This window comes from Gymnoscopelus microlampas (assembly GCF_963454915.1).
Source record: "Gymnoscopelus microlampas genome assembly, chromosome: 13".
Classification (NCBI taxonomy): domain Eukaryota; kingdom Metazoa; phylum Chordata; class Actinopteri; order Myctophiformes; family Myctophidae; genus Gymnoscopelus; species Gymnoscopelus microlampas.
The window spans coordinates 6,604,684-6,617,982 of record NC_139950.1 but is presented as its reverse complement, the minus strand read 5'-3'; the positions used below and the strand labels follow the sequence as shown (position 1 = coordinate 6,617,982).

At 40.6% G+C, this 13,299-nt stretch overlaps 1 protein-coding gene and 1 long non-coding RNA gene across 2 annotated transcripts in view; both read right to left on the bottom strand.

Annotated features, from left to right (window-relative positions):
* Nucleotides 1-315: 315 nt before the first annotated feature.
* LOC311058869 lies at nucleotides 316-6,428 on the bottom strand. Its single transcript, XR_014602088.1, has 7 exons — nucleotides 6,205-6,428; nucleotides 5,202-5,331; nucleotides 3,532-3,612; nucleotides 3,366-3,435; nucleotides 3,154-3,269; nucleotides 2,822-2,940; nucleotides 316-766 (listed from the first exon to the last, which is right to left on the bottom strand). It is a non-coding gene; the product is annotated as an uncharacterized lncRNA (long non-coding RNA).
* A 1,182-nt stretch (nucleotides 6,429-7,610) lies between these two features.
* The window catches only part of tet1 (tet methylcytosine dioxygenase 1), a 73,704-nt gene continuing 68,015 nt past the window's right edge, over nucleotides 7,611-13,299 (bottom strand). Inside the window, exon 20 of the mRNA XM_084077135.1 lies at nucleotides 7,611-12,962. Coding sequence (XP_083933261.1) covers nucleotides 11,767-12,962 — 1,196 coding nt within the window. The 3' untranslated portion in view covers nucleotides 7,611-11,766. The remainder of the gene's footprint in view (nucleotides 12,963-13,299) is intronic.

Here is a 13,299-nt window from a genome sequence, read left to right as displayed (position 1 = left end):
ATTGATGTATAAGTTGGCTTTAAAGCGACATAGGTTTGCAATTTAAGGACCCCATAAGTCTGATGCACTCGATGATATTACACCCTTTAATGTTCAGATCCAGTCAGACCGTCGACATGGCTGGCAACTCAGACCCACCAGAGACCGCCGCCGACATGGACACCCCAGAGGAAAACGCCAGCCAGAACGGCATGGAGATGGACCCTCAGCAGGATAATGACATGGAGACCAGGATCGAGATTTTTTTTTATGTGGAGATGTTAATGCATACAGAAGCTAATGACATAGTTCCTGTTTTGGCTAGTGGTTCCTGCAGCTGAAACAGAGAAGGTTTGGCTCCTAAAGAAGTGACTAGTACATTTGGTGGAATTGTTGCACATTGCAGTACAAATCATAATTTTCTATGTGCCACATATATTGACCGTTGTTTTTTTTTGTTTTTGTTTTACATAACACTGTTTTAATTCCTGTCTTAATATGACGTCTAAATAAAACTAAAACACTAAAATCAATGAAATAAAAATGACTAAAGGTGGTTATTTTGGCTACTCTTGACAGTTTTTAACATGTAGGATTTCAGTATCATTATCAAAATGCTGTAGACAGACATGTAAACGTCTCACTTGGTCTACAGTAAATCATGCTGTGTCTTCAAGGGGTGGCCGTGGTGCTGGAGGTTCTGCATGTGGTTGGTGATGGCGGACACACCTCTTCTTCTCCTCACAGCCATGCTCCTTCCCAAGTGCATCCAATTCCTTGGACAGGCCTTTAAAAGAGGGTTAAATAAGTGCTTTTACAAATTTTGCCAAGACTGATACCAACCGATATCAATTTCAGTTTGGCTATTCAAAAAAATAGCAGATCCTTGGACAGGCCTTTAAAAGAGGGTTAAATAAGTGCTTTTACAAATTTTGCCAAGACTGATACCAACCGATATCAATTTCAGTTTGGCTATTCAAAAAAATAGCAGATCTACAAGCTCATAGCACGGGTGCCGCACTATGAGCCGAGTGCCGCACTATGAGCTTGTAGATCTGCTATTATTTGAAAAATCGTGGAAAATGTGCAAATCTTTGTATATATATATTTTTGAAAGCAAACATTTTTAACTCAAATCTTTGCTTCTGGGGGGGGGGTGCCTGGAACAACATATTTTGAGATGAGGACCCGCGGCCAAATACATATAATCTTTGGGGTCCTTGACATGAAAACGTTTTGAGCACCACTGATATTATAGTAACAAAAAAAATTGATAGAGAAAAAAAACTATTAGAGATTTAGAAGACATTAAAGAATCCCCAGAAGCAAATATTGGAGTTACAAATGTTAGCTTTAAAGAGAAATATATATATATATATATATATATATATATATATATATATATATATATATATATATATATATACACACACACACACACAAAGATTTGCACACATTTTCACGACGATTTAAAAAAAATAGCAGATCTTGTATATCTGCTATTTTTTTCATAGCCCAACAAAATCTAAAATGGCACAGATGCGTTCCCAGTCTTAATGGGTTAAAAGCTCTGAGTTTAGCATTTCATTTATTAGACTAATTGACTGTTAATTGCTTGGCTCAATAACAACCTTTCACCCCCATGTTTTTCCTCTGTTCATGCATGTGCTTTTGGAACAGTCTGTTACAGTGAGTGACACCGTTCAGACTGCAGATAAATCTGTTCTCTTCAGAACTGACTGTGTATGTGTGCACGTGCATGTGAACTTACATTAACGTTCATTCAGAATGTCAGTGCGCGTGCACATTACAGTAACATTTAACCCATTAAGACCTGAGGCTGATTCTACAAATGCCTTCGAAATCAGTAGTTCTCACACTTTCAAGATTTTTCCAAAAACGGCATAACATCTAGTACATCAAAGGTTTCTGTATTTGTGATTTAGCTACTGTACCTCCTGCTTTGTGCAAAATAAATATATCTGACAATTTATGACAGACAACTGTTACTAAAGGACTAAACAACTGCATACCTAACACTGGACATTTGCGAATGCATTTAAGGCTTAAGACAATGCAGTTAAAACCCACAGTCTCTGCTAAGTGACAGACTAGACATTCTAGATGAGCTGTTAAAACTTAAACCAAGTTTAAATGACCTTTGCATGATATTCATGCAAATACACAATCACCACAATGGACATTTCCACTTGGTATTATATTTCTCCATTAATATGCATTCTGCATTTCCACCAGGAAATATATTTCTCTATCATTTTGTCTGAGTAGGTTCAAGGTTCTGTTCTGTGCCCACTCCAGATGATGACAGTGCTGCATCACCACCATCTATCTAGTGGTGACTTTTGGGTCTGGAACCTCCTTGCTACAGTAATGCACAGAGCCTATTACAGCCTTTGTGTGTCGATTAGAGATGTACCGGTAGATACAGAGTACCGATCCGATACCAGTGAGTCATTTAAAATATATAGGACAGTGGACTCTTACAGGTCTGTAACTCTGAGGGTGTACACATGGAACCGAATGCACCCGAACCGAACCAAATAGACCCTGTCAGAGTTATGGGGGTCCTTGAAATTAAACATTTTTTGAGAACCAACCACTGTATAAAACAGTCATGCAACATCAACTGAAGCATTCAAAATACAAAATAATTGATTACTGTAAATGACATATCATGTGATACATGACTTGGTGTCGGAATGGCATAGACTGGCATACTCACAGATACCAGCATTTTAGGCAGTATCGGACGCTTTTAACATACTGGTATCGGAACTCTAGTGTCGATAAATAAGTGTTATAATTAAGTAGTTATACTAACCTGATGAGTTTGCCGTCATGTTCCCTCCCAAAGTGAGTGAAGGATGGTTGGCTGGAGGTACTGTTGGCAAAAGCTTATTGGTCCTTGGACAAAGACTGGAGCCAGAGTGATGACAAAATCTAAGAGAATAACAAAAAAAACATGGTCACTATACCAACGTGTTGATCACTGTAGCTTTTGATGTTCAGGTATGAACTCAAAACCCTGAAGAAGACTGTAGTCGAAACGTTGGTTTGTGCTCAAAATAAAGTGGGAAAAAGCATCATGACTACGAGCTGTGTGACTTCCCTTTGTTAACAATAAAGTGACTCTTACTCATCAACTTACAGTACCTTGTGTACTTGAAAAAATAAAGCATCATTGAAAGCCACTCTAGCAGATAGCTGGATGTTCACAGTTTAGGGCTGGCTTTGGCACTGGGCTCTAGTTTCACTCTGTGGGGAAATATCTATGGGATAAAGAGCAAATGTGTCAAGTACACTGATACGGTACAACAATGAGCCAATAATTAAGTATGAATAGTGATTACACATGATTTAATTACCTGGGTGAGCGACAGGACAGTTCTGACACCATGCTTCTCCAGTGTACTTCAAACACTATAGTACGTAGTTCTTTGCACAACACAGTAGAGTAGTGGAGAGAAGACAATAATTGACAACAGATTCATGATTTTCCAAACAAACATTAAGGCAAGGTCAGATTATTACCTGTACATATCCTGTGTATCAGAGACACATAGGGAAGTCAGACTGCACCACAGTGACGTTCGTTGGCCCCGTCAGTTGTCACTGCAAGATAAGATAAAACCTTTATTGATCCACGGGGGCCACCAGAGGCAGCACAGCAGTTAAGATGCGTTATTATGGATCCCACGCCAGGTCTGGGCAAACCCGCTGTGATTGGTCAGTGGTCGCTGTGATTGACAGTTCTCGTTTTTGCAACTATGCATATACCTAACCTTAACCCTAACCCTAACCTCAGTAAGACTATGCCTGAACCTAACCTTAACCCTAACCTCAGTAAAACTATGCCTGCCAGGGAGCCAATCAGATAGGTAAGGCGGGTCTATATCCTGGAGCGTTGGTGGGATCCATAATCAGGCAGTTAAGATATAGTTACAGGGCAAGAGAAAGTTGTGAAAGGTTGGCCGATGGCACAAGGCTCAAAAAAGTAGACAAGTCCAGTCCACTAATGCAGTTCTTTTGGAATTGTATTTACCTATAAACATTCAGAGCAGATTTCACAGTGCAAGCACGGGCAAGAATACTTCAAAAATAAAGACTGGCCAAAACAAAGTTTTAAGAATAGGAAACAGAAATTAACACTTGAAAACTGAACCTAAGGAAAACAACAAATCAGGAACTCAAGATACTGTGAACAGGCAAAAACCTTCCACCCTGGCAGCTCTCCCCTGACAATGTCCCTAGCTAGCCTCAAGCCAAACTGAACTCCCTTCACAAGTAGCATGCATGCCTTTTAAACAGGCGAGGCAAACCATACCATAATCAGTAATTGGTAACCCAATTAACTCAAACATGGCTAGCCCATGAATTATCTTATACAATTACTATTAAGCATTAAGGAATTTAAAAACAAATTCAACTGTTTCCCCGGCGCCAATTCATTCACAGAGTATTAAATAAGACAAAACATAAAACAAAATTATGAACAAACACCCCTCCTCCTCTACATTGCTTGGCCCCTTCCAATCAACAGGATTGCCAGCACTGCAAAGGAGAGACAATTGACCAACACATAATTTAACTTACACGCAGTGTCAATAAATAAAGAGGTTTAAAACCCTTCCAGTCCTTAGTATGTGTTACTTAAAAATGTAATTTGTACACAGAGGCAACATGCAACACAACAATATTGAACAGTCACTTCCAATCCAGCTGGTGATCAATTAGTCATTTGACTCAGCTGAGTGGTGTGTGTGTGTGCGCGCGCGTGCTCTGGGCTGCCCCAGTGACAAAAGTACTGAAGATACAGCAGGGTAAAAGACATCACGCTCAAAAGAAACGCCATCAATGAAGAACAAAAGCAGACAACATACACCCTCAACAAAGCTTGCATCATGCAGGACAAAATAAATAATAAGAACACACAGTAACCATGTCACTGATGTGATGTCAGAAAGAGTCCTTAGTGTAATGAGCTGTTGTTACATCACAGTTAATTAGACTACTGAACGAGCAGAGCGACCATCATGTGTCTCATCTTCATGGCTCCCGGCTCAAAAGACACTCCAAGTCTATTGTAGTGTTTCCCCAAGGAGTAGATGAATCTATCATTTCCCGTCCTGCTCTATGGCCCCACTATATCTCTGTGTGTGTGCGTTGTCGATGATAGCGTCCAGCTTCCACGCTATGCTCACCTTCCCCAGGGTAGCCCGAACGAGGGAGCCGGGCTTCCTGACCAACAGTGCTGTTCATGCTGTCCAGGTCCTCAGCTGCCCTTCACAATCAATATCACACTGATCTGGTGTGCAGGATGAGGGGACACACCTGGATTCAAACAAAAACCTTGGACAATAAACACCAGTGTGCATGTAATTACCGGTAGGTAACAATGCTGGTAAAATATGATCTCCACGTTAATGCCATTTCATAGTTTGATCAGACGTTGTGGATACAAACACGTTTATGTAATGGAATAGGTTCATTAATAACGTGTTGTGACTAATTGGCCCCGTTACTGACAGTCATACTGGTGAAATGGAATTGATTGACATTCTTTTATAAGCAAAAAGGTAAATACATGACCATATATCATGTGTACTTGTTTATACACAATTTGATTGAATGCTTGATTCTGATAGGTCAATCACAATTCATCGGTCTAAAATGAAATGAAATATATCACAAAATAAACATTCAGACAGTGGTGTAAAGTAACTAAGTGCATTTACTCAAGTACTGTACTTAAGTACAATTTTGAGGTAATTTTACTTCCAATTTTCAATACTTTTACTCCACTACATCTCAGAGGCAAATATTATAATTTTACTCCATCACAATTTAAAAAAAACGTTTAGTTACTAGTTACATATGGATTTAGATTACCTACTTCAGCCCTATATAATATATTTCGGCCATTTGAAAATAGCAGATCGACAAGCTCATGTGTTGCATCGCGACACATTAGTGAGCTTGTAGATCTGCTATTTTCAAAAGATGTTTTATACATTTGAAAACTTGTGAAACGGGACATTTCTGCATAATGAGTACTTTCTACTTTTGGCACTTTAAGTACATTCTGATACCAATACGTTTACTCAAGTATATTTTTTAATACCAGACTTTTACTTGTAACAGAGTATACAGTGTATCTGCATAGCAATATTGATACTTTTACTTAAGTAAAACAATTATTCTTACTTTTTCCACCACTGCATTCAGACTACACTTTGTTGTCTTTATTATGTATAATAGCTGACTACTTTTGTTTTCTTGCTACTTGTTAAAAGGAACAGATCTGAATCACCAAAGAAAAACGTCATCTTAAACACACACCCCACTGACTGTATTACAGAAGGAGGGTTATTGTGTCTTTATGAGACTTTGTAGTGAAATAAAACAAGTTTGAAAACTAAACACTCCACCAAACAAGCCTCAATTTAAGTGTCCGCTCACTATAATGGTCCGTCCCTGAACAACAGCTGCGCAGTGATCAGTTCCGCCTGTATGACGTAGTGGTACTAGGAACAGTGGTGGAAAAAGTACTCAAATTCAATTATTTTACTTAAGTAAAAGTATCAATACTGCAATGTAGAAATGCTCTGTTACAATTAAAAGTCCGGAATTCAAAATTAACCTGAGTGAAGGTAAAAAGGTAACACATTGTGAGCTTGTAGATCGGCTATTTTCAAATGGCCAAAATGTATATAGGGCTAAAGTGGTTAATGTATGTTTTGTAATAATAATCAAAATCTACAACTAGTAATTCAAGTAAAAATAATATTGTAGTGGAGTAAAAAGTATAATATTTACCTCTGAGATAGATATAGTGGAGTAGAAGTAAAAGTACTGAAAATTCGAAATACTCGAGTAAAGGAATAATTAATACCTCAACATTGTGCTTTAGTAAATGTACGTAGTTACTTTACACCACTGACTAGTAGGACTAGGAGGAACCACTATTTATCTTACTTTTGAGTTGAATAATAGTGCTGTGTTTAGTCTCTTTCTAGAAGCTAAATGACCACTGTGTGTACAATTGTAGTTACCTGGCGCCCTCCTGTGGTCTATAACGTGCACTGTTTCTCATAATGGACACAGAAAGCCCACAGCCTGCTCCAGTGGTTCTTAAAATGGGCTCCAGGGACCCCCGGGGGTCATTGAGGGGGTTCTAGGGGGTCCCCAGCAAAATGGGGACCCTGATCAAGTCAACCTAATCAGTTTATCCACTTTAACAACTACATCGGCTATTTGAAAATAGCTGGCAGACCTACAAGCTCACAACGCGTTGTGAGCTTATAGATCTGCTATTTAAAAACAAAAATAATCTTGCTGAATATTTTAGAAAGGTTTGGAATATTTTGGAAACATTTTGAGAACACAAATCTTGTCCCTGGCACAATTCTTTTTTCAGATGGGGGGCCTGTGGCCAATTACATATTCATTTGGGGGTCCTTGACATAAAAAAAAAAAGTGTCTCAAAACACAATGAAATAAACTCAGCATGTGCACATGATCCAACAGGCCTTTTTTATGGAATAGTCTTAAATTAGTCAACCCACATTTCTGCAGACACGGCAACAAAATCAAACAAGACAAAATCATGATCAAGTCCAAAATATAAATATGTCTTTATTTCACAATCCCGAAAGAGATCAGCCATCCATAAAAGGAATGCTAAATTTAGTCTCTTCTCAAGTCTAAAATGGATATAATTTCAGCAACATACAGTAATTCAGTTTCAAAATAAGCGAGATCATCCATTGTCTACACACCATTAACAGTACAGTGAAAAACAATCTGGTTCACATACGTATATTTACACAAATTTCAACTCAGAAAAACCTCAGATATTTAAATGCTGGTGCTTGTTAGTTCCTCCTTGATACAAAGACTTTCAATGCAGGTGTACAACGTTGACTCCTCCAATAAAAACAAAGAAAACATGTATTACCTTTCCTTATGTGACATAATTTCTGTCCCCCCCAAAAAAGTGTTTCCTACGACAAAGCTGGTTTGTGATTTTTTATTTGTGTTTTTTACATTCATTGTAGTATGTATATATTATGTGAGATTGTTTGTTGAACATATTTCCTGTGCATGGTTGGTGAGTTTGGTTATTATCAGCGGAAGACCTTTGAACCTCAGACTGTCATGTTTAAGATATAGTCCACCTCTTTAATTATATTTGCAACAACTGATGATTCAGTGTACAGTTTACCAGTGACCTCTGTTTTGTGTATCCTAGTGAACGAGAAAATACACAGTATGATTTCACTCTGAGAGTGTACAAATGGAGTAAAAGTAATGGTCCATGTGTACACTGTCAAGAGTTAACATTCAGGGTTTGACAGTGTGGTTTTTCAAACAACCCTTATGTGGAACCATATTGTTGCTGTCGGGCAGAAACCTTCTATCTCCATATTTCAACTGTTTATGTAATTATAATTGTATTTCTTTGAAAATGAATGCCGCTACGTTCATCATAATTAGTTCATAATTAGTGTCCCATAAAAGTAGCAAAAATAGCCAATCTACAGTGCACGCTCACGACACATCGCAACATGTTGTGAACTTTTTAAGTTAAAGCTAAGTGTCTGTGGGTTTCATAAATATTGAACCAATGAAAAAGTATTAACAAGTGCTTGTGACTCAATACTAACTACATTGGATCCATTGAAACACAGGCTCCTATTTCCATTTCCATGAAAAGTAACACTCTTGGACATACAAGGTTTCCACGAGACAGTGACGATATGCAGAAAGTATACGATGATCATGCAACGAGCACCATTACCAGCACCTTAATAATGTAAGACCAGTTCAGTGAACTGGTGTCAATAAATGCACCTTGATATCATATCAGATTAGCACCATGATGAAAACAATGTGTAAAAGATAAACAATTTAAAAAAAAAAGATTCTCAGTGAAAATGTTTGTTGCCAGTGTGTTGGGCCAGTTCAATTTGTCAGCCTGTATTGTTTATTTTATTCTTTTTTTAATGGAGAACGATAATAAAAAGCTGTCACAAACCCTGTATGCCTTATTGAGACCCTGTGAAATATAAATCTGTATACAAAGTCTTCACAAGAATACAGCACCTGGAATTATCCTTAGATCTTGTGTAGTGGGATGTGACTGAGTGGTTTTCCAGCAAAAAAAAAGAAAACAGAACGATATAAAATGAATATAGTTAGTTTAGCATCCACTGACATAGTATAAATAACTGAAAAATATCCTGATGAGATAAATGACACATTTTGCATTCTGGAAAGGACAGCCTCATTAGTAAAAACAGTATAAACATACAGTAAGTCCTGATTTTTAAAAAAACCTTTGAATCCTATGGTTTATGTATTCTTTTCACCACTTGTGCCCTATGCATTTTCCAAAAAGTGAACATGAATTAAGTGACGACTACATTAAGCACTTTGTTGTTTCAGCATTTCGCAAATTGCTTGGTATTGAACGAGGCTGAATGCCATTCGATATGTAGATCATTTCCACCAATTGTAGCTTAATCAAATTGCAGAACAAAAAGTCGATAAATGCGGAAATACTGTGAAAGAGGAGAGGTTTCACACAAAGCTGTCATATACGTACAGGTATATAGTATATCTCTATCTGTCCATACATATGTAGGCCTATGGTTCACGACCTTTTTCAAGTTTATTAAAAAAGAAAAATTTAAAAAAGTGCTTCTCAATATGCCATACATATCTGTGTACAACGAACAAAAGACACAACCTCAACTTAAATGAAACAAACGATACGATGAAGCACACCTCCTTCATTGAGCGCCAATGTGTTTCAGAGGCATGTGAAGGAAGAGCACCATGCTACATGTGACATCAGCTGTAGTAAAAAATGCATGTATGAATATTAGTCTTTTCCTCTATGTTACGTGATGCAATGCGTTCACCTAACCACTCGAACCCTATAGCGTCCCTACAGCTACGGAGCGCAACAGTCGCCGCCGGGCGGCGCTGTTTCCAGAGGTAGAATATCCCATTCCTTTTCTCCATAGTTGTCTGCTTAGATGTTTCAGAGTTATATTTAGAGTTTTAAGCCTGGAATCAAGTCAACCAGCATCCTGGCAATAAAATATTTGATTCTATTCATATAGAAATATTAACAAATTTTAAAAAGCAAAAAAGGTACAAGACTGTGTACATAAATTAAGAATATTGGAACTACTTCTCTCATAAGCCATTGCTCATATGCAATGCTTACAGCCTAAACAATCGTTTAGCTTGCCTCTTTTGTTTGTTTGTTGTTGTCTTTATTATAGTCTTTATATTGTTGATAGTACTGTAAACCATTGTAGTTGACTGGGTAGTCATTTTCAGAGATGTCGGGTTGTTGTGGGTAGGTTTTGGGTATTTATCCATGACACCGGTAATCAAACATGTTTTCCTTAAAACTAGTTTCATTATAGTATTATCGTTTTACAACCAGGACCCTCGAGGTAAATCTGTAATGGATTGTTGCAACATTATAGCTGATAATAAAAAACCTCTATGGAGAAAAGGAATGGGATTTTTTACTTCCAGAAACTCTCTGTTGAGCTCCATTCGGGGGGGCGAACAATAGCCGATCTAAAAACTCTCAAGTTTTAGATCAGCTATTCTCGGCGAAGAGATTTGGTGTAGAGGGAAACACTAGTGGACCTAGTACAGAGCCCTGGGGGACCCCGGTCAACTAAGTATAATAGGGTTTAAGTGGTTTTTAACAAAGGTTACAGTTCAAATGGCACCAATGTATAAACCCATAAAATAGTTTTTATTTTTTTGTATTTTTATGAAAAGAGCACCGCTGGTTGAAACAACCATAGATCTAGTTGTAAAACAAAACCAAAAGAAAATCAGAGTGTCAACATAATGCAGGTTAACATTATCAGAGACATTTTGCAGTAAACAGGCTTACACCAGAAATTAAATAGAAACTGTCATGATCAGAATAAATAATCACATCTTTCTTTTTTTCTTTTTGTTCTTCGTTATCAGGTATATATATATATGTATATAAAAAAAGAACCCAGTTTGAAAATGTCTTTTAAAATGCTTCAAAGCACCATGTGTTTTTTCTTTTTACAATAAAAACCAACACCTAAAGTCACAGTTAAAAAGCCCACACACTTTGGTCTTTCTCACCACTTTGAAGGCAGAGGAGGAAAGACGAGACGAGGAAAAAGGAGAAAACCCAGATTAGAAAAGCACGGTTAAAATGACATTTGTAAAAAAAAAAAAAACGTGAGCAGAACGTTTTGAAATCGGTTGAGGTAAGGCAGAAGCACAGGGTGTAAGGTGTGTGTGTGTGTGTGTGTGTGTGTGTGTGTGTGTGTGTGTGTGTGTGTGTGTGTGTGTGTGTGTGTGTGTGTGTGTGTGTGTGTGTGTGTGTGTGTGTGTCTGTGTGTCTGTGTGGGTGTGTGTTACTTGTATTACTATACCTGCGAGGGCCAAGTGTCCCAACAGGTATGGTAGAATTTGACAGTGTGAGAGAAATGGTTGTCTTTGTGGTTAATAAAAGATTTGTAGGCTCAGGTTGGGTTTAGGGTTAGGATTAGGATTGTTAGACATTTAGAGGTTAGGGTTGAATTTTTGCCCGATTTACACTTAGTTGAGCACAGGTGCCATCGCCATTTCTAAAATGTTGATGTCCTCACAAGTAATCTAAATGTGTGTGTGTGTGCGTGTGCGTGTGTGTGTGTGTGTGTGTGTATCAGAAAGAGAGAGAGAGAGAGTGGTGAAAAACACTCACTCCTAAGTCCAGCGGTTATAGGGGCCCGTGACCTGGGTGAGAGCGTAGGGGGACACGGTAATGACGCCGTCGCGCGGACGCGTCCACGCCTGACGGGTGGGCACTCTCGTCACCCTGTCCTCGTGAACCTGTCCGCCGTCCTCGTCCTCGTCCTCTTCCGCCGCCGTCGCCGCCCCTGCTCCTCCTCCTCCCCGGCCCCGGCCCCGCCCTTTCCCCCCGCCCCCGGCGTCGGGCAGCGGGCTGTAGTCCAGCCCCATGGCCAGCCTCTCCGCCTCCTCCTCGCGCTCGCGCTCCCGCCTGGCCATCTTGGCGTCCCACATGGCCATGCCGTGGCCCGGCTCGTTCAGGGACTTGTGCTGGTAGAAGACCAGGGAGATGCGCGTGGGGTGGCTGCGGTCGGGCCGGAGGATGGGCGTGGTGGCGTGCAGCTCGCGCCGCGCGCACTCGATCAGGATGGAGCCGTGCGACGGCGCCACCGCCACCCCGCCGATGTCGTTGTCCAGGAAGTTGTGCTCGCTGTCCGACCACACCTCCTCCTGCTTCACGTCCTCCTCCTCCTCCTCCTCCGCGTCCAGAGGGAGAGGCGGCGGAGTCTGAGGGAAGGACGGGCGGAGGGAGGAGGGGGGCGCGAGGAGGAGGCCGTGACCCCTGGCCTCTGCCGGCCCGGCCTCCCCCTGCGCGCCCCTGTGGAGCCCATTGAGCCTGCTGAAGAGACCCTCGGAGGTAGGTAGGGGGGAGAAGGAGGAGGAGGGAGCAGGGGGAGCGCCGGGCGGGTGCAGGGGAGAGCACTGCACCTCGCTGGGCTCTGTCTTAAACGCGTGGGGGGGGTACTCGGCCACTCTATGGGGAGGTGCGTGGTCCAGTCGCTCCGCGAAGGGCTTTTTGGGAACGTCGCCGGGCCCCGGAGAGTAAGTACTCATGGCGTATCCCTTTGTCTGGTGATTGAGTGCGGAGCCATTGTGTCCGTGCGGTGAGGCCGACAGGCCAGGGTGGTGGTGATGGGGGATGAGCCCAGGGCCCGGGCTGGGGTAGCTGCTGCTGCTGCTGCTGGTGCTTTGGTTGTAAGTGCTGGCTGGGTTGTGGTGGTTCTGCTCCGGTAAGTACTGGCCCGCGCTGGCCGCCGGGCTGTAAGAGCTGTAGTAGTCCTGCGGTTCCATTTTGAACGCGGGTGACTGCGCTGCCGAAGTGCCTTTCAGACCTACGTTCACACAAAATGAAATGGAAAATAAAAGATGAAACGCATCACCACAGAAAGAACATAGTATCTTACAGATTATCTGTTATATTCATCTGATATTACATAGGCCAATACATCCATTTAGACATGCTTGGCTCATTTCAGTGGTTCTCAAACATTTTCATGTCAAGGCCCCACCAACTGACGCATTATGTATGTGCGTATTATTGTGTATTCGGCAGAGGTCCCCCATCTTAAGACATTTTGTGCCAGGGACCCCCATAAGAGAAGATAAAAAATATTCAAAATGTGTCAAAAACTTTCACAATTTTTCAAATATTTCAAAAATAGCAGATCT